This window comes from Anser anser, assembly GCF_964211835.1.
Source record: "Anser anser genome assembly, chromosome: 4".
Classification (NCBI taxonomy): domain Eukaryota; kingdom Metazoa; phylum Chordata; class Aves; order Anseriformes; family Anatidae; genus Anser; species Anser anser.
Window position 1 is genome coordinate 16375218 of NC_139724.1, and position 26350 is coordinate 16401567.

The following is a 26350-nucleotide window of genomic DNA, read 5'->3' on the forward strand; positions in this document are numbered from 1 at the left end:
GGAGCAAGCAAATTAGAGCAGGAAACAGCAGAGAAAGCAGCCATGTCAAGTTTGGGTTTATTTCACTATGCAGGGGGAAAAAAAACAAGACAAGCTATAGCAGTTAGCTAAACTTAATGGCTTTGACTTTAAAGTCACCCTCCACAGCCAGGTATTGAATTTTCTCCATGCCCAGCCGATTGGGAAACTCGAACTCCACTTCAGGCAGCTTCACCTTTACCTCTGTTGTATCGAAGGAGATACAGATCTGTAGAGAACCACAAAAAGGAAGGCTAATGCATCACTGGTCACAAGCCAGGCTCCCCACTCCTTCCAGGCTGGGTGCAGGACAGTTGAGGTGGTCACTGGCGGTCAAGGCCATGCCCACCAGCTCAGCCCCCTCCCTGCCCAGCAGGGCTGTGGAGAAGAAGGTGGTTTGCTCTGCCTGAGGTCAGTTCTAAGCTTCTGCAAAGGAATAAGATAGGCCCAGTCTGAACCACAGGTCAGTGTTTTAATCACCCTTGCTCATGCACCTTGCAAACAGGGCCAGAGTGGGGCACTTCACATAGCCAAGCTGTTGGGCATTGACTTAGGGCAGGTCCAGTTGGTCAGCTTCAGCAGCAAGACTCTTCCCCTGCTGCCTAATTCCCTTTCGACTCCTGCCCCTTCTCCACCACTGGGGGAACCTGGCAGCATTAAGAGCCCTGAGCCCATCAGTGCCCTGTGCCAGGGCCTTCCACACCCCCTGGGGTCTCACCTCAACCTTGTCACCATGCTGGAAGGGGAAGTCAGCCTTCCTGTCCTCCTCACCCCACGTGCCATCCTCCTTCGAGTTGCACACAACAGTGTTGACGTCCCCGTGGCAGTCGAAGCGAGGGTTGAAGTGCAGCATGAGGGTGCCGCTGTCCTTCCCCACGTTCACAGCAAACCTGGGGAGACAGAGGCAGTGCCAAGGGGATGCTCCAGCCACCCTGCGCCAGCAAGCTGAACCCAGCAGGAGCTCCATTACCCCCTGGCAAGGGTAGGAGTCTCCTGGACTGCAACCCCCCTGCAGTGCCACATCAAGCCATCTGCTGTCTCCTCACTCACCCTTTGGCATCAGACAGGATCTTCCCTTTGACCTTGATGCACTCTCCAGGCTCGACATCCAGCTGAGTAACAACCAGTCCCTGTGGGGCCAAACCACAGGAGTTAGTCTGTCATAAAGCAAGCCTTCCAGCGCTGCCTGGGCCAAGGCACAAACCAGGTCTGGCAGACCCAAGGGCATTTGCAGTTTAGTGCTAGGGCAGGGATTGAGTCAGCCCAGCCACCTTCACCAGGGAATCCAGGCTCACAGCCACCTGGCGCGTCCACCACCCCTCTGAGCACCACAAGCTGACAGTGAGGTGCTCACCCCACTGCAGCAAGGTCAGGGGGGTGATTTAGCAGCTGTTTTATCAACTGCTACAAAAGACATCCTCACAAGCAAGCTTGCGCCTTCAAGTCAGCAGCAGGCACTAGCACAGGTTTAATGGCAGTTACGCAGCTTTTATAACATTACATCCTTCCCCCTCCCTAGGCATGTCTCCAGCCTACAGGGGCTACCAAAAAAAAAAGTTGCGCACTTGTCTTAGAGCTGCATGCAGAAAGAGAGGGGGCAGTGGAGCCACTTCTGGCTGCAGCCCACTAAAGCAGAACAGCCCCAGGGAAGCTCTCATGGGGCAGACAAGGGCTTGTTCCTATCCTCAGAGCCAGATTATTCAGTCCCCAAGCCTCACACCTCCCAAGGAGGGCTTAACATCCCCCAGCCTCCCTCAGCAAAGGGGAAGGAGCTGTTTGGTGAGGTTAGGCATAACTCAAGCCATGCTTTGGTGCCTGTGCTTCCAGGCCCAGGTGCAGTAATGCTGAGCTGCACTTAGCCACGTGGCAGATAAAGCAGGGAGACTAACTTCAGGCTGGTCCCATTGCCCACTAGGGCTACTGCTCCAGCACCCAGAGCCCCCTCAGATGGCCACCCAGCCCAAGCGGTGCTCAGCCTCATGTCTGCTCCCTGCTTAGTCCCTGCTGAGGTCAGATCCCTGCAGCCGCTAAGCTGCTTATTGCTGGGGCACTAACACTGCCTTCTGGCTCTGCTTCTAGAGCCCTACAGGCACACAGCCTCCCTGTGGAGCAGGGGACAGACCTTTGGAGGAAAAGGGAGCTCAGGGCACAGTCAGCACACACTGCCATCCTGCTTTCCGCTGCTGCTGCTATACTGTTAGCCCCATCCTGTATCCAAAATGCGTTTTTCCAGAAGGAAAATAAGGAGCTTAAGGGAAAAAGGGCATTCAAACTGGTCACAAAACTTTAGAGCACTCAAAGATACAAACATGCATTAAAACAGCTTTCCCACTTAGATAACATGCTAGAGAAGAGGGGGGGAAAAGAAAAACGTCTGGTCAACCCTAACTGTTCCTCCCACAGCCACATATCAGTTGAGCATTTCCTCTCAGCTAATCCTTTTCCTCTCCTACCTTTGGCACCAAGCCCAAAACCCGCAGGCAGGCAGGCAAACCCTAGTCCTGCTTGGCACACCAGTCCGGCTTGAAGAGGGCACTCACTTGCTCCATGCTGCAGATCCCAGCCCCACCAGGCAGGACGCCCCCGAGCCCCTGCTCCACAGCCCAGCGTGACTCAGCACTCGGCTCCAGCAGCTTAAATCACTCGGGCAGGACCATCACATGATGGAGGGGGGGCGAAGAAGGGGATCAGTTGCAGCTGTTTGGGAGCTGGAGCTTTCCCAGCCATTTAAAGTGGGCAGCGGGAGATCTCTATTGATATTGTTCTTTGTGGGCAGGATGTGTGTGATTTTTTTAAAGCTAGCGATTGTTTGCTTCTGCGTGATCCTAGAAATCCTTTCTGTAAGCTCTTCTAGCTGCTATGCAGTGTATGTTGGCTCACAGCCCGAGTGTGGCTCTGTGCCTGCAGCGAGGTGGCTGCTTTTTGTTAAGTGATCCCTGCCTAAAATCAGGGTTGGAGTCCTCATGTTACTGCTGCAAAGCGACTGCCTCTCAGAATATGTGTGTGCTCACCCTCTCAGCCTGGCCTCGTCCTTGCAAGGAGACTGGGCTATCGGGAGCCCCAGGGTATGAAACATTACTGCTTACAGTACAATAAAACCCAATAGTTTGTGGAGTTCAGTGCCAGCGCTTAAAAAGTGCCTGAAAGTTAAGGCTGTTGGTGTGAGGCACTACTAGATGTGAGAATTCAGGCTGCAGCTTTTAAAAAGTAGCGTGATCTCGCTGGATTGATTCCAGTCTCAGACTCCAAAGGGAAAAGAGAAATGCTTTTTTGGCGGACAGAGAAGTTGGGCAGGGTTGACTGCAAGCAGCGAGGAAGGAGGCTGTTTTCCCAGCTGGTCCCTAACTCCTGCTGTTCACCTTTGCTGCATCCCTTACAAGCACACTGTCCCTGCCCCGAGGGGCTTTGCAGAGCAGGGAGGGGAAGGTGGGAGCAGCGGTGGTGCTATGTGTGTCTGCGTGGCCAGGTCAGCTGGGTGCCGCGTGTAGCTTTGGATTAGCCTTAGCAGGGTCCTCAGGCCTCCGTGCCTCAGTTTCCCTCGTGCATGAAGGGACACTAATGACTTGCAGCTTCACAGCTCCACTTGTACAACTTGGGTCAGAGCTGCTGTGTAAATGCAGCGCGTTACTTGTTGGTTAAGCCTTGACTGGCCTGTGAGATACAAATCTGCAGATAACATTAGGGTGGGCTGTGTGGGGCAGTTTATGACACCGAGTGCAGGAATTTATGGCTAGGTAGCAGAAGGAGACATGCTGCCATGCAGGAGGCTGCTGACACTTCAGCAGACCGTGCTCGCTGTTACACGAACAGCATCCTGACTCCTGACACCATCCTTCACCCCAGCTCCCCCCAACACCCGTTTCTGAACATTCCCGAGGCATTTCTGCATCCCATATGCTTCCGGGCGAATCAAAGCTGAGCTGCATTTGAACTAGAAAGTCACAGGTCTGAATTGGAGCCCTGTGACTGGGGTATATGAAAGAAGGCAAAATGCTGACTAAAAGTACTGGTGGGAAAATCCCACACGTCCTCTGGCCTCCAGCTCACTCCCTGGCCATAACACGTGTACACGAGGGCCACGCTGAAGCCAGGAGTCAGCTGCAGGAGCAGACCCTGTGCCCATAGTGAATGCCACCAGGAGCAGCCCCCAGCATGGGCAGCGTGGAGAAACCCCAAGAAATTCCACCTTAAGTTTGCCCCAGTCTCTGGCACGATGTTAATGGGGATCACGTGTTGGAGGCTTTAGTTGCAGTTGTTCCCCTGTTTGCTGCCACGTGTGAAGGGTTGAGCAAATTCTGTTTGGTCGGTTGGGTTTTTGTGTTTGTTTTCCATTCAGCTCTGCAAAACCCCTGGAGATTTCTCCTCCTTTCAGTGCTGCAGTGTTTTTTCTGGAGGCAGATCTGCTGTCAAGTTGGGTTGTAGTGCTGGGGGCACACAGTGCCATAGTGTTGTGCACCCCAACTCCCCTTCCACAATGCACATTTCTCGTGAGCTGCTTTTTTCGCCTGATATCTCCTCCTCCCACCCTTTCGTTCAGACAGGGAGCTATCTGTCTAGTAACACACAGGAGACCACACTGTTTGTTTTCCTTGAGTGCTCCGCACTGGCAGCCAGGCTGCATTAGCAGCAAACCCTCTGGTCTTGCCCCTGATTTACAGCGTTCCTGGTCTTAGGTCCCGTAAAATCAGCAGTGTTTAGTCTCAGACAGCAGTGCCAAGATGCCAAACCGCCCTCCTTTATTCCAAGCAAAAAGGCAACAGTGGGGAGGCAAAAGAAGGGACGTCTTCCCTTTTGCAGCCTCCAGCAGGAAAAAGTGGGAGAAACTTCCCCAGTGTGTCTCCTTCCCTTCCAGGGAGTTTGTAGAGGGGGAGAGGCTACAAAGCAAGGCCACGCTGCCCAGCCTCATCCCATGAAGGACAGGAGCGGGGGTGCGGAGGAGGGCCGGTGCTCCTTCTGTCTGGCTCCCAGCACAAGCAGTAACTCTCAGGGCCTGCAGCCTGGCGTGCTTTCCAGGAGGTGGTGCACCTGCCAGGCAGCTCTGGCAGAGGCAGGGAGAGTCTTATCTTGCTCTTCCTGAGGGTGATGCCAAGGGGAATTTTCCCCAGGGGTTAGTTAAGGGTGCCCTCGCAGCACCTGGCTCTGAGGGCTCACTCTTGAGGGCAGGAGGCCCTGCCCAGCACCAGGTCCCCAGCCCAAACCCATAGCTTTTCTCTCAATTTGCGCAGACTGGAGGAAGGCAATCAGCCAGTCTGATTTTCTCCTAACAGTCCCCAGAAATGCCGCAGATTTGCTTTTAAAAATATAAATGCCAAGCAGATGTAATGTGCTGATTATTGCTCTTTTTAATCTTCTGCAGGAGAAGGTACACCCTAGCCCTTGGCAAGCCTTATCTCTGGTAATGACTCCTGTCACTAGAAATGACATGCTACAGGAGAGCTCTGATCTGGGGAGGGCTGAGCACACACCTCTGCTGCTGGCTCTCTTACGGATGCCGTGGCCATTCTCGTCATTCAGAACCTGCTGCCTCATGGCCCAGGCAGCACGTAGAGGGGTGCCTGGCCCAGAGCAGGGAAGGGACCCCCACTTTTCCCAGGGCTCAGTATGTACCAGGAGGAGCAGTTCTGCTCGCCGGCAGGGCCTGCAGAGCCAACACAGGGAAAGCTGCTCCGAGCAGCAGAAACACTCACACTAGGGTCACTTCTGCTGGCCAGGGAAGGACAAGAAACCTCCCCAGTACGTTTTCACTAGGGCAAGGATTAGACCGGAGAAACAAGAAGCACTCCTCGCTTTTCTAGTGAGCCAAAGCCTATGTTGCTCCGTGGCCCAGTTCACTGAGTACAGACAGCTCCTTCCTCTTGTGCTTTCCTTAGCGAAGATCTGTGTCAGTGTCTGGATGGGATCCTGGCCTCAGCAACAACCCCTGGTTTCTCTTGCAACCTAAATAATTTTGCTAGAATGGAAAATGTTTCTACAAGGCTGTTACCTATTTAAGGCTATTTGGCACTTCCACTTAATCCTCTGCTACTGCTGTTGGTCTGATTCTTCCTGTTTTTCCTTTGGCAAGTTAGTTTGGATCTCCTCTCAGAAGTTTGTACCTTTTTGCCTGTTAAGTACTCCTAAACCCCGAAGAGTTTTAATGCAGTTTCTCTGGACCCTTTGCACCAAAGACCCCTTACACGGCTGGCTACAACCCTGGAACCACCATGGTGTCCCCAGCTCTGTGCTATCCACAGGGAAAGCTTCGGGGCTGGCCTGGAGACCAGAAAGGAAATGGAGCCCTCCCCACACCCCACAAGGAAAATCCTTGAGGCTGCTCTGGAGAAGACCAGGCATGACTTGGGAGCCACAGCCCAGTCTGGCAGGAGGCTGGGAGACCCTCCCAGCTCCTGTGGGTACCGAGCCTCCCCAGGCACCATTTCAGAGGGGGATTTGTGCCAGGAAGAGGGTCTGAAGGCCCAGGCCACTCGGGATGCTAGCTGGGGTTGCATGGCCACATGCCACTACATTTTTATCCCAGAGCATTTCCTGATTTCAGCTTCCCCTCTATTAAAAAGGAAGCACCTCTATTCTAAGTTAATTAGAAAGTCAATTATAAGGAACTTCTTGCACCATCTCACTGAGCAATGAAAGCAGTTTGCTGATCCCTTCAGTGGGATTTAAAGTAAGCCTCATCATTTTTATATCCCTCATTAACACTGACCCAAGCCGACAATACCCGTGTTTCTTCCCTCAGGGGAGCAGGTTCAATGGGAGCAAGTTGCTAGCTTCCTAGGAGAACTGGGGCTTCGTTATTTTGAGTTTCTCTCACTTTTGCATATCCCCATACTTCATAAATGTGCAGGTGGCAAACACCTCCTCAGAGTCTATTTCTGCATCTCTAAGGAGCTGTTTACGTTTGCCTGTTTGAGGTGCCCGCTACTCTCAACTTACTTATGAAAGCAGCACGGTTAGACCACCCCTCCTCCCCCTTTCTTACTACATTAGTGTCTAAGGTGCACACCACCTGGGACAGACCTGCCAGCCCCTCTCCAACTGTGTATTTTCTAGAGGTCTGACAACTCTGGCAATTTCTGGTATTTATTTACAATATTAACTTTACATTTATGACAGCTACGATCACATTGCAAGCTTCTGCAACAGGGAGCGCACCCTGAAACACTTTTCCCTGGGATACCTCAGCAGCACTTTCCAGGCACGATATGTTCCTGTGGTCTAGCTCCAGACAAGATGGGTTTAATTTGTAACTCACGATCACCTGCAAGGTGGCTTGGTGAGAGGAGACAGGCCATTACACCTCCCCTATCCCTAGCCAGCTGAATGAAATGTGTACAGGCCTTGAACTTGTTTACAAACACGCGAGATGTGAGGACAGCTGGAAGGAGTGCACCTGCGTTCCCCTCCCTGAGGTACTCGGGCAGCACAGCTTGTTAGCTGGGGCTGGACCCTGTAGGAGTGGAGGAAGATTACAAGCAACAAAACCCGTCCCAGTGAAAGCTGAAAGAAGGGTGTCTTGGTGGAGAGGGATCACCGCTGGAGCATGCCTTCTGGGCAGCTTTCATCTGGTGGCTGCACACAGGTTGGGGGCTAGCCCCATTCACAAGTGAACATCCACCGCCCAGTGCCATCCATAAAGCTGAAGTTCCCGGGCTTTAGCAATAAACCTGGGCTGCTTTTCTTAAGGCTAATTGTAGATCTGCTTGATTCCAGGGCAAAGGACTGGATCTGTACCAGCTAAGAGTTGAAGGACTATCTGTGTCACCTCATGTGGCAGATGACAGGTCCGTGGTACAGACACTGCCAGGCCTGCTTGTCCTCAGGTAGTCTGGAGAGGTGCAGGGGAACCTGGGCAAGTGTAACATGGATTGCTGGTAAAAAAGCAGTAGCAAAGTCAACCTCCCCACCTTCCCCATACATCAGATTCATGCAGTACAGACTATGTCTTTGCTTTCTCTCAGCAGCTGAGAAAAGTGATGTCTGTTGGTGCTTTTATTTCTCCTTTCTACTGTTTTCTAAAGCTTGGTTTTCTTTGTGTCCATCTACGCAAAACCTGCAAGGCAGAGGTCTCCCTAGTACTGAAGGACCCTAAAATGGTTTTGTTTGGAACTTTGCTCAAATCAGAGGATAAAAATACCTCACACTGACTTGGGATAGAGCGGGACCTAATCTTCTGCATTGGTCTTCTGTCCACTAAAGCTTCTCAGCAATCTTAAGCTGGACTCGAATCTTAAGCAGAGCTCTCTAGCCTGTCACATAGCACGTACAACATGCCAGGATGGTTTAGAAACTGAAACCATCTGGAGTTCTTTCCCCACAAAGGCATTTGTGTGCCAGAACTGGTCTCCTCTGAGCCACCCACACAGTGAGAAAGGATTGTATTAAAGCTGGCTCAAATTTTTCAAATTCAAGTTTTAGGCAGAAAAAAATATGTCAATCAGTATTTGAAAAATGCCTTGGAAAGAGCAAGCTGATTACAAAATGTAGCAACAAACTTTGAATAAACACTAGCCCTCTCCATTATCCCCAAGATACTAAAATGCCTTCAAAATGATCCTCCCTGGGGTGAAGCTTCTTCCTTTCCTGCCCTCTTCTCCATCGCTACATGTTTTCCAAGCAGATTTAGAGTTTACCTGAAATAAATCTTGTGTCACGAGGGCTCCCTTGCTTCAAAAACAAGCTTCGATCTTCTCTGTTTATTGAAGTGCAACAACCAAAGATATACTCAGGTATAAGACCAACATTATTGGATCCCTTTAGTACAATGGTTTCATCAGCTGATTGCTAAATCAAATTAATGCAGGGAAGCATTCTAAGAAGAGCTATAAAAGCCTCCTATTGACATTATAAAATACTGTCAATATTTTGCAACATAATGCCTTACAGTATAGGAGCATGGACCCTCCGCAGCCACGTTGCAGCTCCCTGAGAACAGAGAGCTGCTGGGGGTGGCTGTCACGCAGGGCACTGCCCCAAGAAACAAGATGTTTAAACAGGAATGATCTGGGGGTTCTGGCAAGAAGCCATGACACTGAGAAGGTCATAAAAAAAGCTGACCAGAAGTTTCATTTGGAGGTCATCTGAAAGCAGTGATTAAAACCACCAAGGCAGAAGCATGGAGACTTCTTCATGGAAGAGCAACCCCCGCGGACCTATACCAGAGTGACTCCCGTACGGCTGTCTGGCAGTGACACACGTCACCCAGGCACCTCGGCCAACATCCCCTCACAGCTTTCCTCAGCTGGTGGCTGCTCCAGGCATTTGTATGAGGCTAGAGGCAGCAGTGCTGCGACAGTAGGCAGAAGACAAGACCAAGGGCAGTGACACCCACAGTAACACCCACATAAAATGCCTGGGAAGTGCCCTCAAAACATGAAGCGTCCATGCCAGGGTGCTTCGTGGCCAGCAAGCATCTCCCCAGCAGCGAGAGCAGGAAGACTGGCTGTTTCAGCTGCCGTGCGGGTACGAGGTCTGTGGTGGCTGCCACCCCCTCACTGGTGTCTGTGGGTTGCTGTTCTCCGGGCAGCTTCTCCCAGCAGAGCGAGCACCAGCGCATCAGCACTTGATGAGTTGCAGTGGGTGCCAGGGATCGTGTGGGAAGAGGAACAGAGAAACATTAAGACAGCACATCAACCTCCTCTGCACAGGACTAAGCGCAAGGGCTACTGATATTCCTTGCAGTGAACACGAGCACCAGAGCTTGCAGATACTTTGGGCTATTGCTTTGGTGCCCGAGCCCAGGAATCTCATTGCAAAGCTAGGCTTGGACCCTGGCGAGAGGCAGAACCACCAACACAGAGCTGGATGGCTGCAGCAGCACAGGCTTAAGGGACACTGGGCTGGGCTGGGGATGGTGTTAGGGTTAGGGTTAGAGAATGCCAGGCTGGGTAATCTAACATGCAGCGCACGTCTTCAGCCATTCCACAGCTGCCAGCCGCCCAGGTAGCTGCTGGACCTTTTTTATGGAAAGGCTCAGGCTGTAAATCGGTATCAAAGGCAGGCAGATCACTTTGGTTGTCTTCCGTTATTGATGACAGGCCATTTCTCGGGTGACAGCTGAAGAAGAAAGGCAGTTAGAAATACACATGCACAAAAAGACCTTGAGAAATGTACTTGCAAGTGGTGGTTCAACAAACTCTGTTTGGTAGCAAGAATGTCATTACTGAGCATTGTGAGCAGATCAGAAACCCTGCTCCTAAATCCCTTGAAGGCTGCTGTGCTCTTGCTTGGAGCTCTTGGGTGGGTCCCTAAAGAAACTGGCCACGGCGTGATGAGATGAAGCAGTGGAGAGCCCTGAGCTCTGTAGGATGCAAGGAAAAAGGAGGGCAGACAGGATTTCTCACACCAACAGGAAATAGGAAATTGGGAGAGGGCGAGTTGTGCGAGAGCCTCAGCTGTGACTCATGGCACAGGTTGCACCATGGCCCCGAGTGTGAGAGCAGAACAACTTAATGCAGCCGCCACCACATTAGTCAGCAAGAGGTGGCAGACTCCACCAAGGCACGCTCTGAGACTCTGCCCTCGCTGGTATGTGGGAGCTGGCAGCACCCTGTGCTCCCCACTGGAGGAGCAGCCAGCTCTCTGACAGGTTTGCCAGCACATAATCCCGCAGCAGCTCCAGAAGCGTCAGCCCAAGGATAAACAAGCATCACACCTGTAAAAATCCTAGCGATAGCAGAATCCAGGGCAAGCACCGTGACATCCACCCTTCCCCTCGGCCACCAGCAGGAGGAAGGGGACTCGTCTAGGTGCTGCATCTGTGTGCGGGGGTGTTTTGTCACCCCCGTGCCAGGAAGGGCCCCCAGCAGCTACAAAGCCATCCAACCTGAAATCAGTAGGTGAGCGCTGTCAGGAAGAGTGGGCTTGGCGTGAAGAAGCCATGAGAAACCAACGAAAACCTGCAAACTGTTTGCTTCGCTCACCTACCCGGTGTTTGTAAAGCAAAAGAAAAAATCCAAATGCAATGCAATGAACGCCTGAACCGAAAGATGAAGGTTTTCCTCCAGCATGCCATTCAGCTGATGACTAAACCAGCTCCGTGGTTTATGCAAAGCAAAATGGGTACGTTCCCTTGTCTGTGCCCATCCGTGTCTCTACCTGGAGGCAGTGCTGCCAGGCTTGCTGACCTCCTCTGGACGGTCTTTATTAAAGCCACTTGCCTAGGAGCTGCCCTGCCTTGGGAAGAGCATTTCACTGCCTTTTTTTTTTTTTTTTAAATCATTTAAGCCACATCTACTCATGGAGATATATAACTTTGTACAGTGCCATGCAGTTGCTCGTCTTTTTCTGGAAACAGATGTGTTTTAACATATACACACTATGTGTTATGAAACAAATTTGCTCAGTCGCCCCTTCCTGGAAGAGGCTTTATACATAGGGATCTCAGAGAGTTTTGTCAGCTTCTTGTGCTTGCTGCAAACTGGTGTCTCCTGCCTGGCACAGGTCTTGTCTTTGCCTTTGTACTGCAGTGAGCAGAACTGAGATGGGGAGAGCAAATACAAGATAACATGCTTGTGCCGTATGAACCTCCAGCAAAAAAAAAGTTAAATCAAGATTTAAGCTTCACCTTTACTGTCACTAATTTTGCGACTCATGCACAGAGCTGAAACCCAGCTGAAGTATTTTAAGGTAAGAGACTATCCAGGTAGGGGAAGAGCAAGACTAATTTCTAATGCAGTTGAACTCTTTTATACACGTTTCTTATAAGGGAATTTATCCCCTTCTAGTGCGGGAGGTTAGCATTTCACTCTCTCCGACAGTATTCAGCAGGTGCCATGGGGAGTTCGTGGGGGTGACTTGGTGCCCGTTGGCAGGAGCACAGCCCCTGGGGAAGGGACAGCGCCTCACTCAGGGCACAGTGCGGGCTCAGGGCGAGGTCGAGGCCACAGCGCAGGGTCCCACCCTGGTTGCCCAGCCTGCGTACACAGATGCATGTGTGGGCTGAACCGGAGGCACTGGCATAGCCAGGGATATGGAGCAACGCACAGTGACACACAGGCTTCCCCTGGAGAAAAGCCTCATGGAGGCCAAAGCTACAAGAGGGAAGCCAGTGGTGGAGTACATTGGGGGCAACACTGCTGCCCCCGAGCTCTGCACAGCCCCTGCTAAAGCCCTTCGGGGGGAGCAGCAGCCCTCATCCTTGGGTTCACTGAGGCATGTTGTGCTCTGAAGGCCCCACTCCCCTCCCCTGCCCCACCTGGCTCCGAGGACAAGCCCTGCCCTCATCCTTATCAGCTCCCTGTTTTGTTCGAGGGCCAGCAAAAGACTCAAACTGAAGGACCCGTGCTGGCTGCTGGCGGGCAAGGACAGGATGCCAGAACAGCAAGGGTGCTGTCGGCCCCCCAGACAGTGGCTGCAGCCCCACGCACACATCTACCTCTGATGAATGAATAGCCCAAATCCTCGCACTGCAGATACTGTCCCAGCGCAGTGAGAAACAGGGGAGATAAGGAGGGCGAAGTGCTTGTTGGTGGAGGGAGCCCAGCTCTGCGTCCCTGTGACAACACCACGCTCCCCAGTAAGTGTTTTCTGTGCTTGCAGTAAGCAAGCCTCAAGACCTTCCCCTTTCCCCTAAGCAGTGCTTTCTGTTTACCCGTTGGCATGCAACTGCCACGTGGACTTTGGACAACCTGTGATAACATCCACCCCGTGCTTGGCTGTGCAAAGCTATTTGTCACCCGCTGAGTTACAGGAACCCAGGCATGGGGCACTGCTGCAAATTCTCCTGGCTCCCACTTCTAATAAAATACTCCGGGCTACCTCAGGTACAACAAAACACCTTTGCTGTTATCACATCCATGGGTTTATTCCTCGTGGCCATAGCTGTGCCTCAGGAGAATTGAAAGAAAAGATTTAAACCCATAACCAACTTGACAGAGGCCCAGCAGCAAGCGGCAGCTGTGGTGCCACACCTTGAGCAGCCTTGGTCACTGCTTCCCACAGCAGCATTACAGACACGAACTAAGGACCAGCCACCGCAGACTGACGTGTTTGTGTGGAGGAACTTGTGATGGGTTTGATGGTTGTTTCCTCCACAGCAGCAACCGTGACACTAAGAAAGCCTTGGTTTTAAGTAGCCAGCTTACACCCATGTGAACCAACACAGGGCACCTGCCTAGCAAACCCCACCACGCAAAGGCAAGAGCACGGGGAGTCTGTATCAGAACAGTATGGTACGTGTTGTTTTGTGTTCCCCTTCAATGCCATCAGGGCTGAAGAGACGCTAACAAGCCCAATAAAGATATATGACAGAAATAAACACAGCTTTTCTTGCTTTGCTCGCTCTTTATGAGCAGGCTGTACAGGAGCACAGTCCTGAGCCCTGGCACACATTAGGAACACGGGTACCCTAGCTTTGCATAGCTCCAATACATATTTTTAAGTACCCTGCCCTTTGAATTATTTAAGCTCTCCAGAACCAGGTTTGCCCCACCAGGTCAGGCTGCCTGCTCTGGTGAAGGGAGTGAAGCCTTCACAAGATATTCCATCTTTAGAGGCAGGCAGGCTGTTGCCCTGGCACTTGCTGCGGTGGGTGAGGCAGGTAACTGGTGCCTCAGCACCTGGTAGCACCCGGTGCACCCAGACACTCAGCTACCTAAGGCTCTGACCTCTCTACCAGATCTGGCTAACACTAGCACTTCAGTTATGCAAGGAAGTGCATTATTTTTCCTATCCAACACCTCTTAAAACAGCTTGCTTTTTTTGTATCTTTTTCCTGTGTTTTCTTTTCCTTTTCCCTCCCTCTAAGGATTAAGATACTCTCCTTTTTACAACCCTTTTCTTATAGTCAGGAATAACATGCTCTGTTCCAACGGTTTCCTACCTCTCCCCCATATCCATTTTATACTCTCCCTACAAAAAGATAAAGTCCCTTTTATTTTAAAATCTGCATAACTAAGACACAACCATGTTTCCCTAACTGCAAAACGATGCCAATGAAATTGTTTTTTTTTTCTTTCTTGCTAATTCCCCTTCCTGCTGCTGCTCTCTAGGCAAACTACAAGACCTCAGGAAGCAAACCCTGCAAAGGGTAGGAATGAAGCCTTCCCCAGCCTCCTTTTAAGCAGACTATACCCACCACTGAGGCTATACAAGGGGATAGGTACTATTATTTTGTTCAGGTTTGGGGCTTATACATGTGACTTGGGACATGCAGATCAGGGAAGAATATCTTTAGATAGTCTTAGACATTTTTGAGGTGGGAATGTTGTTGTTTACTGTATTTTTTTTATTGTTAAAGATGTTTATTTTGAGCTAATGTTTTTTTAAATTATTTTTATTTTTTAGTTCAAATAAGTTCTTTGGATAGTTTTCCTGAACATAGCATCATTAAATGTTTCTGCTAAATCAGTTTAAGCTGATATCTCTAAGTATTTCCCTGCTGACTGTAAAACAAATCTACTTGTCTGCTTATATAGCTTACGTTGGGGATAAAGGGTACTGTTTTGGCTAAACTGAGAATTCAACTTCCAGTGCTTTGCAATGCAACTTAGCTTCCAGAGACAATATCGTTTCCTCTGAAGGGCTAACAACTCTGATTTTAATGGGGATATTTACTGCAGAAAATTCCACAGTTAATTGGTTTTTCCTTCTTGCAAAGCCCACCCTGCTAACCCGCCACCTGGTTCTACTTGCAGGACATGTTGTCATCAGAAATGCTAACTTTAACAAGATTTAATAGCAATCGGGCTTGTTTCATTATTTGTTTAAAATCTGCAAGACGTTCGTCTCACTCTGGAGTTGTATATAAATAATTTAAACCCATTGGCGTTTGTCACAGTAGAACAAAGTAGATCTTGTGTGATGGATTCCTGGATGCGTGCATTTTTGACTGCAAATTCCCTTCCTCGCTGCTTCAGAAAGGTGCTGTGGTACAAAGCGTGTCCTGCCATTAGCTTATGTTACCGGCATTCTGCTGTGCTGCTTATCTGCTTTGCCAAAGAATGCCTTTTAATTGCATAAAAGTCTTCTGGGGTGCATGAGCTGAGGTACGACAGCTGCTCTTGTATTCAGCCCTTGTCCAGAGGCTTGTTTAAAAGCAAAAAATCAACCACCCTGAAGCATGGTAGCTTGTTACCAGCCTGCTGCTCTTTGATTGGAAAGCTTCGCATACGTTTGGTGTGTTTGTAGATGGGAAGCTCCCTCAGAGCTGGAGAGCTTTCATTTGCTGGCTGGGAGGAGCTTCATATCTTCAAGGAATGGCTCTGCCATAAAATGTGACTCAACTTGAGGTTTACCCCACTCAGCATAAATGATTACTGGTTTAAATGCTAGCCTTGCACACTCTTGGGGCTTGAGAAGTCATTCCACCAAGCTAAAATGATGAAGACCCTGTGAGCAAAGGACAGTTTGTGACTAACAAAGGCTTGATAGCTGAGCAGTCGCATCGGACTGCCAGCTCACCTGTGCAACTTGTGTTAGTAAAGGCTGCAGCATGAGTCTAATCAGAGTCACAATCTGGAAACGTAATTGGGACCTTACCAGAAGCTCCATGAATCAGGTGAATGTCCGGCTCTGCTGTGCTGTTTGCTTTTAGCAATCCCGGGAGTGAGTATGGCAGCACGCAGCCCCGCAGCAGGGAGGTGACGAGAAGAGGGGGTATTGCACTTTCAGGGTTACCTTCATGCTAACTTGGTAAGACCCAGAGTTTTACAGGTATGGGGTGGGCAAAGGCTACTGAGTGAATGTCCCCCCCCTTCCCATAAAGGACAAGGCTCTCAGAGTTCAAAGCAGATGGGTAGAGATAAGCACTGGAGAGCAGCGGGGTGGACTTTATCATCATCGGCTGTAAAGTGGGAGGTGTGTTTTCAAAAGGGATGTGAGGAGAGGGCAGAGTCCTGCTGCGCATTAATCCGCGCCGTCCTGTGTTTCAGGGTGGTGCAAAATCAGATGCCTGGATTGGGCGTGAGCAGAGGAGCCACGTCCACCTGTAATGAGGAAACAGCCGCGTGCACACAAGTGGAAGGGGCCAGGCAGGCTGACGAGTAAGTAGCAAGGAGGTCAGGGGCACTCTGAAGCAGAGATGCTCAGGCTGCACGTGTGTGTGTCCATGAGTGGGTTATTCCTGGGGGACTGAGCCTAGGATGCCTGCATCATGCTGCCTGCTGACCGTAACGGGCTGGAGATCAATTTCACCCTTTCTGTGAAAGCAAACCTGGAGGGTGAGGCTTTCTGAGGGGTGAACAAATGGTAATTCCCACAAGCAGCGACTGACTGCTTTACAAAACCGTGTAGTGTGCAATATTACCAGTGTCAGCGGTCTAAGAACTTAGTAACTCTAGGATGAAAAAGAGTGAATGTGCACCGGGAAAGGTTTCTGCAGTTCCAGGCTTCCTGTGGGTTGCCTTATAATGTAAAAACTGGGGAATGCAGCTTGTCTGTGTCATCCCCACAGGTGAGTGAACAGTGTTTGCAAAATGCCTTCCCAGGTTTTTGTTGGGCTGCTGAACTGAAATACTGCTAGGGAGATAAAGTTGCTCTTAAAAGGATGACAGACAAGGTCTGCAACAGCGTGCAGGAAAAAAAAAAAAAAGTGTTACTTAGATTTGCGTCATGGAGAAAGGTCATGGAAGGACTGTAAAAGGAGAATCCCAAGGTAACATTGTCCTTCTCAGTCTTTGCCTTAGTAATGCCAGAGATATTAGGGGGCAAAACCATCTGCTTCAGAAGCTTTGGGTGTCTGTGAGCAGAAGGATGCTCTCCACCAGACAGAGGAGGGGTAATGGCCACTCCAGGGAAGGAGCCTTGTTTCTGATTGCACAATGTGTGTGTCCTGTCCCCTCAGCTAGTTCTAGTCTCTTCACAAATGTCTTTCTTTTTGTATTTCTTCCCTGAAGCTCTCTGTATGCCAAGCCTCTGGTGGCATTCCTGGTATCCCCCCATCAGCAGGTTGCTTTTTAGGGCTTATAGCTGAGGCTCACGGAAGCCTTTAGAGAGCACTTTCCAAAGGGAGCCTGGTGTGTGATGTGAATTGTGGCAACAGCTCTGAATGTGGTGGAACAGACTTTGACAAGCAACAGCTGCTTTGCACATTTGCGTTAATCCAGGCTCCAGCCCCCAGCTGGAAGTAAGAGGAAGGGAGACACCGAGGACTCCTGCTGCAGCTGGAGTCCTGGGGAGCCCTCCGGGTGCCCGTGCCAATGGCTCAGCGGTCATGTCAGAGCTGAATTTCTTACGAGTTCAAGTTAGCATTGAACTCTTCTCAGAGCAAGGAGTAATTGTTCACAGGATGCTGCCTTGGTTTGCTGAGTTCGCTCTTTCCCTTGCAAAAAGGAGAAAACTGGGCTGGAAAAAGGCCACTACCTTTTGTGGCCACAGAGACAGACAGATGAACTTCCCTTCTGCAAGGAAAGAGTTCCTCCCTCAAATAAACCCCAAGCAGAGTGGAGACCTCAATTATGGCTCGAACGCGGACTCGAGGCATTCCCCGGCACGCATGTTATGCAATGGTCAGGTTCTGCCGCCCTGGGTCCTGTTCCTCCCTGAAACTGCAGACATTTAGGCACAAACCTCAAATACATCAGCAGTCCCACCTCCCGCAGGTAATACTCTTAATCCAGTGGGATTCCTAAAGCCCATTTGTGGTTTGAAAGCCCTCAAGAATGACCATGCTGGATGTCATTTCCTTGCACCTGGACCCCCATTCATCCCCGAAACACCTCTGAGGCAATTTAGGACTGGGGTGTCTGGGGAAACACAGCTCTGACTGCAACGCTGCCTTCCCCCCACGAGCCTGGGGCCCGCGCCAAGGCACAGCTCCTTGTCCGTCCAACCCGGATCCCTGCGGTGATTCCCTGTGTCCCTGAGGTGTGGGAATGGGCCTCTGGAGCCACAACATGGGTGCCACTTCCCTGTCCTGCGGGGTGAGGAACAGCACACAGAAAGAAGGGGCAGTATCGGCGCTGCCGGGCAGCCCGGGGCAGTTGTGGGGAGGAGTGGGGCCGCGGTGCTGCCCTGCATTCCTTTCTGCGGGGACTGGTGGGCGAGAAGGGCTGAGGAACGGGGCGGGTGTGTTAACACCCTCCTCCCCTCGTGGCTCTCTGGCTGCCGCCCTCTGCCACAGTCGCTCTCCGAGGGCTCTTGCTGGAAGGCCGGACCTAGACCAACCGCATTTTTAATGGTGGGGCTCATCCTTAATCTGCCGGGATTAGAAAGGGAGCCAGAGCTACTCCCCAGAATTTCGGTGGTGTAAGCAAGCGTTTTGCAAGCCCCAGGACTAACAGCGAGCTGTCCCTGGAACACTCTGACCTGGTTGGGAGGCTGTGAGCATCACAGCGGAGCTTGAGACCCCAAACCCACAGTCCCACAAAAGCTGGCAGTTGTTGGTGGACCCAGCAGTTGGTGCCTGCCCCGTAGATTGCCTCCCCAGGTTCAGACGTGTTTTCAGGCGAGGAGTCACATCCTCTCACTCGTAGAAAAGCAAGAAATTGGAGGGAGAGCAGAGAGACTCAGATAACGTTTCATTGCAATAATTTAAGAGTACATTCTTCAAGAGATCCAGCCTGCTTCGCAGCTCTTTGTGCCCGCCTGGCTTCCCCTCGGTGCGTCTCCAGTGGCAGGGGTGCTGGGGGGCTGTTTCTCAGTCACTCTCGCTGCCCGTTCGGTGGGACGCTGCCCCGCGGCTGCGCTGCGGCTTGAGGCAGGCGGTCAGCGTCGCCCTGCCAGCGGGCAGCGAGGCCTTGCTGACGGAGGACACGCTGCGGGCCAGGGGCTGCGTGGGGAACATAATCGTGCCCCGGGGCGCCTGCAGGAGCTGCCAGATCTCGCCGGAGGTGTTGCTGCCCAGGTACTCCCAGGGCCGGCGCCCGCTGCCGTCCCTCACCTGCACCTGGCACCCCAGCTGCAGCACCAGCACCTTGATGACGAGCTGGTGGCCGTGTATGGCGGCCAGGTGCAGCGGAGTGTACCCACAGCCCGACCGCACGTCCACGTCCAGGGACAGCCCGGCCCGGCGCGCCGCTTCTGCCAGCTCCTGCAGGCCCGGCCCGTCACCGTGCTTGGCCAGCCAGTGCAGCACCGTGAAGCCCGACATGAAGTCCCGCTGCAGGGCCAGCTCCGGCTCCTCCAGGAAAAGCCCCCGCACCTGGGCCCAGCGCCCCGCCGACACCGCCACGAGCCAGGCGTGCTCCCGCCGCCCCAGTGGCACCGCCAGCCCCCGGTTTGGGGCATGCACGGGGGAGCTCTTGGAGGGCAGGGTGCGGGGCAGCCCCCCTCTGTCGTCCAGCAGCGACGCGGGGACGCCCTGCACCTCCAGCAATGCAAGCTGGCACCTGATGCTCCTGAAGACAGGCAGCGGGGCTGCGGGGCTGCTCTCCGGGGCTTGTGGTCCTGGGGCTGGCAGCAGGGCCTGGGACGGGGGTGGCTGCAGGGACGGGGGTGGAGGTGGCCCCATGGGGGTCAGTGGGGGGGATTGGGAGCAGGGGGGCAGCACCGTGGGGCTGGCTGGTGGTGGCGGGGTGAGGGGTGAGGGCAGTCCGGGGGTGTGCAGCAGCGGGGCTCGGGACCGTGCTGGTCCATCGGGGGCCAGCGCCTTGGGCCCCTCTGGCCGCGGTGGGGATGGGGACGGGCTGGTGGGGAGGTGCTGCAGGGACCTGGACTGGGACGGGGGCAGCCGGGTGGAGGGTAACGCATCCGGGCACGATGAAGGCAGTGGGGTCTGGGATGGGGAGCGCTCAGCAGTGAGTGTCTGCAGGGACTGGGACTGGGACAGGGACAGCGTCCCCGGAGCTGACCGACACAGCGGGGCCTGTGACAGGGGTGGCTCCCGGCGGGGTGGCTGCGGGGTCCAGGGTTGGGGTGGCCTGCCGGGGGGTGGCATCCTGGGTCTCGGTGAGAGCAGCAGGGACGGGGATGGCCCGGCGGGGGGTTGTACCCCTGAGCCTGCTGAGGGTGGCGGGGCCTTGGGAGGGGGCAGGCAGGCAGTGGGCAGCGGTGGGGACTGGGACGGGGGCAGCCTGGGGCCCGGGGGCAGCGGCAGGGGCTGGGACGGCATGGTGGGGGGTTGTACCCCTGAGCCTGCTGAGGGTGGCAGGGCCTTGGGTAGGGGCAGGCGGGCGGCGGGCAGCGGTGGGGACTGGGATGGGGACAGCCTGGGGCCCGGGGGCAGTGGCTGGGACCGAGCTGGGAGCGGCCCCCTGAGGTCCGGTGGTGGCAGGGACCCCGCGGGGGCTGCCCCAGAGGGCGGCAGCCCCCCGGGAAGGGCCGGGGAGCGGGCCGGGCCGGCTGCGGGGGCCGGCTGCGGGGGCCGGTAGGGCGGCGGGGACACGAAGAGCGGCGCCCCCGGCCCCAAAGCCAGCGGCCGGCTCCGGTAGGGGGGCGGCCGGGCGGCGGCATCGCGGAGCGCCCGGCGGCACTCGCAGCACAGCCCCCCGCGGCCCCGGGAGGCGCAGCCCCCCACCACGGCTGCAGGGGGGCGCTGCCCCCCGTCCCGCAGCCCCTTCTCCACCGCCTTCCCCGACGGGCCGGGCTCGCATGGGGGCGGCGGGGGTTGCTTCTCCTCGTCCTCCTCCTTCTCCTCCTGCTCCTCTTCCTCCGGCCGGTGCTCCTGCGGCGGCGGCAGCTCCTCGTCGAGGAGGTCGCGGTACCTGCGGCGGAGGACGATGTCCTTGGAGGCGCCGGGGGCGGCGGCGTGCACGGTGGCCACGGAGTTGACGAGGCGCTTGAAGCGCTCCCGGCGCTCCCCCCGCTGCTCGTCCGTCAGCGCCGGGTCGCGGAGGAAAGCCTGGAAGTGGCGGAGCAGCGCCGCGTTGGGGGCTCGGCCGCCGGCCCCCCACAAGAAGTCCAGCACGGCCTCCTGGCTCAGCTCCCGAGCCATCCTCCGAGCTCCCGGGGCTCGGCGCTGCACGGCGGGGCGCTGCCGCAGCCGCAGCCGCGGCCGGCCGGGGAACCCGCCTCCCGCCCCGCCGTGCCTCTCCGCCCCCGCTCGCCCTCGCCCGGGGTGGCGAGGAAGAGGAGGCGAGGGGCAGGAGCAGGCTCGGCGGTGCGCCGAGGACACGCCACCCCGATTTGCTGGCGTGCGCCGGGGAGACGGGTCGTTTTAGCTGGACACTGAGCTGTCAGTGCCACCGAGGCACGGGGAAATCCGTCTCGATGGTGAGCTGGTGGTGGTCTCCATCCTCTGCTGTCCTCAGAGCTCCCTGTGAGCCCCCCTGAGCAGGGCTGGGCCCAGCCACCGCCAGAGGACCTTGTATCTGTTGGGGGACTCTGTGGCTCGTGAGAGCTGGCAATGAACGGGGACGAACGGGATGCAGCGATGGTCAGGGTGGCCGTTGTCACACCTGCCGGGCATTGTGCCCCCATATGACAGCTGCACACAAGCCCCACGAGTGCCTCGAGTCAGGTTTCGTCTCATATCATCTCCGTGTTCACTGTGGGGCTGAGGGAGGTCAGACAGGGCTTCACTAGAGCCTGGGGATCTGATTTTGGTTATGTGTCTCTAATACTATTACCGCTCGTGTGTACATCACAGCTGAGAAGCACGGATAAGGTCAGTGGCCCGGTGGGCAACGTGCCCCGTACGCACCAGGCAAGTGACAGCCCTGTCCCAAGGAGTTTGGGAGGAAAGTGTGTGAGAGAGTTTTTTTTCTGTTTTATCTATCTATTTATTTATTTATTTATTTTGTGTCTTGCAGTCAGGGAGTAGAGGCACAGAGGGACTGAGCTCCGTACAGACTCTCTGGCTTTGAAGAAGTCTGGATCAGGCCCTCAGTCACACTCCAGAAGTCATCTCTATGGCAGGCTCTCAGGTGACCAGAAATATTTTTAGCTGGCTGTCCTCTGGACAGCCACTGCAAACCCAGAAGCGCGCACACAACCTTCGCAAACCCGAGGCAGAGATTGCAGTAGATGTTGTGCGTGGGCTTGCAAGTTGTGCTTTGGTAACGCGAAACCTTAGGATAACAGTTGAGGTTGCGAGAGCGGATGTGTGTGGTGGTTTTGCTCTCCAGAAAGTAAGCTGCACAGGTCTGCGCTTCTGAATTGCTGATTCTGGACGATTCGTTTCTGCCACAGTACATTACCATGCTGGTTTGCATGATAAATTGCACTGTGGAGCTGCAGGACTGCTAAAATGTAACCTCTGGAATAGTGGGGGCAGCCCCAAAAGAAACTTCTAAGTTTCTGGGGCAGAAGTTACAGTTTCGGCAGTGTATCAGGAGAGTTTTGCAGCGTGCCAAGCTGTGGGTTGCTTAGGTGGCAGCAGCAAGAGGAACTGCACTTTTGTGCTACACCACATCTTGATTGGGGTTTTTACTGTGGTGCGGAGCAGGAGAGTGCGGTTACATCCTATCGGAAGCGTTCATCTGAGGAGGGCGCAGGTGCTGGGAGAAGGGGGGTGTGATATCTGAAAAGTTAATATTTTAACATCCTGCACATGCCTTTGGTACAGCTTTTGAAGGCATAAACACCTTTCTCCTCCTCCTGAGCTCTAAATTGCATTCACAACTCTGTGTTTGATGGCAGCACACCCTCAGCAGAAGTGGTTGAGATGCGGTGCGCGGAGCATAATGATATAATTGTGATCACAAACAAGAGAGGAGGAGAGATTGTGAAGATAAAAAATCCAAGTAAATAACAGTGGCAAATGACAGCATTACTATGAAAATGTTGTTTGGGTTTAATGAACTCAGATGTAAGCAGGAGGCATTTTACAGCTTTCCCTGATATTGCATTTCCACTTAAGCACCACTGGGAAGTATTACCTCACTTACCATAAGCCCGGCACTGGCTGTGAACTGGAAGGCTTTTCTCCTGAGAAACGCCAGCTCTCGCCCTGCAAGCTGTGTTCTTGAAGGCAGAGGAACACGCTCAGGCAGCACAAAGCGACTGCTGGAGTATCTGCGGGACTGAGGCTGACGCTGAATGCTGTATGGATGGAAAAACCTCGCTGAGCTTGTTTGAGTGACGTGGGTTACGCTAACGCATCTCGCCTGACAGTCCTACTGGCTGGGAGCGCCGCGCTTCCTGGGTAGCTTGGATACCCTTGGGAGGCACCCGCAAAAAAGTGTTGAATGAGTAGCTTGTGTTGATTCAGAGGCTGGTGCAGGTCTCTCCCCTTACAGCCTCGGCTGCAAATCCCATTTGGGGATTAAGGGGGTGTAATGCTGCATGCCGGCAAGAAGATGTGCTGCTCTGCTACCTGCAGTCTCTTCTTTGTCTGCTGCACACTGAGAGGTTTAAAGAGACTGTTGTCTCCCTTATCCTGTGACAGTTTATGCTGTCTGTAAATTGGTCACTTTTGGTTGTGGGTGAGAGTCTTCAGAAAGACTGAATTTACCCCATTCTTGCCATCTTTGGGGGCTCTGGACACAACAGGTCTCTTCAGGTGACATTTGAGTAAGTTACGAGTAGTGCTAATCACAAAGTGGGAGCAGGCTCAAGCAGTATTTCAAAATTATAAGCTCACCACTCCGTCTTGTAGCCTCCTGCTGCTGTACAAGATGGTGTTAGGGAGCTATGTACCTGCGGTTGATTTTAAACAGGAGGAAAGTTAACCTGAGTTCCGCGTCTGCTTGTGTATTTTCTCATCCCCTGTAATCTGACAAATTGCCCCGCAGCTGACATAAAAGGTCGGTAAAGCAATGACATGCTGCTGCAGCAAAATGATGCAAAAGAGCTTTGGAAAAATTCAGTCAGTTCCCACAGGGTCTCTAGAATGAAAGGCTGGCGTTTCCCTTTGCACAGGGACGCGTTTGTCAGCAGCAGCCATGAAACTTGTAGGAGCGAGGGGTCTGCTTCTTCCCACTGAACACTAGGAATGTGAGGAACTACGCTAGCTGAGATCTAGAGAGATTGCAGCACGTTTCCTTGACTTGATGGGGTTTAGTTCCTACTCCTTCATCAGGAACAGCCATGCTCAGGAAGGTCTGTACACACGGGTGTCAGGGAGAAAACGGCCACAGCTCTCCTGGCCTCGGTGGTGAGTCACGTCGGGGTTCTGCACACGCGGAGATCTTTGCATTAGTTGCGTTGTGCTGATGGAGGAGTGTCGTGCAAGCCGCTGACTCACAGGAGGGGAAGCTGTCCGCCTCACTCACAGGTGCAACAAGGGCAGCTCTTTGGAAATCACCACCAGGTTTCCACTAGAGGCTGCACTGGTCCCAGCACAGGTGTGCTCAGCACCTCTCCTGGAGCCTTGCATGCAGGAGGAGGAACTTGCTACAAGAGCGAGACGATGAGATGAACAGAGCAGCCTCCTTAGGATATGAGCTGTGTAAATGTTGTTCAGCTGTGCTCCCCAAACCCATGTTACTGGGAGAAAGCCCACTAGCTTTTTGTGCAGCTGGTTTGCTAACGAAGGCTGCACACCTGTGCCCAGGTGCAGATCCTCAAACCCCTGCTGGGAAGGAGGGAGGGAGAGGAGCTGAGTGGTGGTGCTGCATCCCCTTCCTTTGCTGGGCAGTTTGAGGCAGCAGGGCCATGCTCAAGTACCACAGAATCATCTAGGTTGGAAGAGACCTCCGAGATCACCCAGTCCAACCTCTAACACTAACCAGTCCTCCACTAAACCATATCACTAAGCTCTACATCTAAACATCTCTTAAAGACCTCCAGGGATGGTGACTCAACCACCTCCCTGGGCAGCCCATTCCAATGCCTAACAACTTTTTCAGTAAAGAAGTACTTCCTAACATCCAACCTAAACCTCCCCTGGCACAACCTTAGCCCATTCCCCCTCGTCCTGTCACCAGGCACGTGGGAGAACAGACCAACCCCCACCTCGCTACAGCCTCCTTTAAGGTACCTGTAGAGAGCGATGAGGTCGCCCCTGAGCCTCCTCTTCTCCAGGCTGAACAATCCCAGCCCCGTCAGCCGCCCCTCGTAAGCCTTGTTCTTCAGACCCCTCACCAGTATGTCGCCCTTCTCTGGACTCGCTCGAGCACCTCCATGTCCTTCTTGTAGCGAGGGGCCCAAAACTGAACACAGTACTCGAGGTGCGGCCTCACCAAGCCGAGTACAGGGGGACAATCACTTCCCCACATACTTCAAAACATGGTCAGAAGAGCTGAGGAATGGAAACTCTTGGGCTTCATAGCCTCTGCAAACAGCCTTGTGCTTCTTTGTAGCAGTCCAAGGATGACTTTTGGAGTTACAAGGTAAAACCTTTAGGTTAGAGGGTGTTTGAATACCAAGCATGCCATTAAGGCCTGTTTACTGACTGCTGATTTACTTGCAGGAGCTGCTTTTAGCTTTTACCCTTTTGTCTTTTTGCCTCTGCTCTTCGGATGCTCCCTTAAGCGGGTAGAGCTGTAACGCCCTTTACGCGTGCAGAGAATCAGGCCTCTGCCTTTCGGGGTTTTATGCCTTTGCAAAACACCCTAGGACCTGACCCAGGGCCCGCAGTTTGCTGCTGGTTTGGTGTAAGACTTACGGACATAGGTGTTGCGTTCAGCCCTGCTTGTGCAGGCAGGAGGGCACCATGCAGCGGCGTGGGCTGAGGATACTACGTGCTGTGCCCACAGGAGCAGCAGAGGGATGGCTGCGCTTCGCTTCGTGCTCAGAAATCCCTTCCTGCAGAACAAGAGCTCGTTACTGGTGTTGAAAAACCCAGTAGAGGTGTGCTGTGGTGAGATCAAGGAGAAACAAGAGGCGTGGGGTGCCTGGCTTCACCCTCCGGAGGTCTTTACGGTGTTGGGGGCTCCTGCTAGCAAACAGCCTCACCTCCAGAAACGTCCCCGTCCTCTAGCCCCAAAGGGCACCGGGGGGACCTGGCCGCTCCCAGGCTCGGCCACCTCCTCGCAGGGGTCCCCGGAGCAGGGGGAGCTCTGCCTCCAGCACCTCCCCGCCGCGCTTGGGGGGGGGGGAACGTGGCGAAGGGGCCGGGGTCCCCCACCCGGGGGTGGCAGCAGCCCCTCGGGGGGGTGGCAGCGCCCGGCCGGGGGCCGCGGCCGGCCGGGGCGGCCCCGGGGGAGGGCCGGGGGGGGCCCGCCTCGCCGCCCGGCCCCTTCGCATTGCGCATGGGCCCTGCCCGCCGGGTGGCCATGTTGCAGCCCTAGCAGGCAGCCGGGAGGAGGGCCGGGGAGCGCAGCGATGGCCGTGGCCGTGGGCAGACCGGCGGTGGGTGCGGGATGGGGTCGCGGGGCGGGCGGGGGCCGGGCGGGCTCGCCGCGGGGTCCCCCCTCCCCGCTAGCGCCCCTGCCCCGCGCTCGGCGCGGAACTTTTCGGGGCCGCGGCTCCTCCCCGGCGGGTCCCGGGCTGCTCCCGCCGGGGCTGCGCTCGGGGGCTCCCCGGGAAGGGGGAGAGGGGGCTCGGGGCGCCCCCCCGGCGTGGGAGCCTGCGGGGACACGCGTGGCTCGCGTCCTCCGGCGCGGCCGGGAGGGGAGGGGAGGCTCGCTATTTTACG

General features: G+C 54.2%; 3 protein-coding genes across 4 annotated transcripts in view; 1 reads left to right on the top strand and 2 right to left on the bottom strand.

Moving 5' to 3' along the window:
• Positions 1–39: 39 nt before the first annotated feature.
• LOC310899191 (16 kDa beta-galactoside-binding lectin) lies at positions 40–2703 on the bottom strand. The gene is made up of 4 exons (XM_083835339.1): positions 2559–2703; positions 1069–1148; positions 737–908; positions 40–247 (listed from the first exon to the last, which is right to left on the bottom strand). Exons 1-4 carry the CDS (start codon positions 2565–2567, stop codon positions 104–106), a joined length of 405 nt encoding a protein of 134 aa, XP_083691465.1. The 5' UTR covers positions 2568–2703; the 3' UTR covers positions 40–103.
• Positions 2704–18455: 15752 nt separating this feature from the next.
• SOWAHB (sosondowah ankyrin repeat domain family member B) lies at positions 18456–25773 on the bottom strand. The gene has a single exon (XM_083835260.1). The coding sequence runs from the start codon at positions 20822–20824 to the stop codon at positions 18590–18592; it is 2235 nt and encodes a 744-aa protein (XP_083691386.1). The 5' UTR covers positions 20825–25773; the 3' UTR covers positions 18456–18589.
• A 143-nt stretch (positions 25774–25916) lies between these two features.
• SEPTIN11 (septin 11) overlaps positions 25917–26350 on the top strand; it is a 66429-nt gene continuing 65995 nt past the window's right edge. For both annotated transcript variants that reach the window (XM_083835272.1, XM_083835271.1), the window contains exon 1: positions 25917–26064. In XM_083835272.1, coding sequence (XP_083691398.1) covers positions 26038–26064 — 27 coding nt within the window. In that variant the 5' untranslated portion in view covers positions 25917–26037. The remainder of the gene's footprint in view (positions 26065–26350) is intronic.

Excerpts from the sequence above, each read along its gene's own strand:
- LOC310899191 (XM_083835339.1), bottom strand. Across the intron at positions 909-1,068 it reads ATCCTGTCTGATGCCAAAGG|GTTTGCTGTGAACGTGGGGA; the intron begins GTGAGTGAGGAG and ends CTGTCTCCCCAG. Across the intron at positions 248-736 it reads AGCATGGTGACAAGGTTGAG|ATCTGTATCTCCTTCGATAC; the intron begins GTGAGACCCCAG and ends GGTTCTCTACAG.
- SOWAHB (XM_083835260.1), bottom strand. The coding sequence starts at position 20,824 with ATGGCTCGGGAGCTGAGCCAGGAGGCCGTGCTGGACTTCTTGTGGGGG.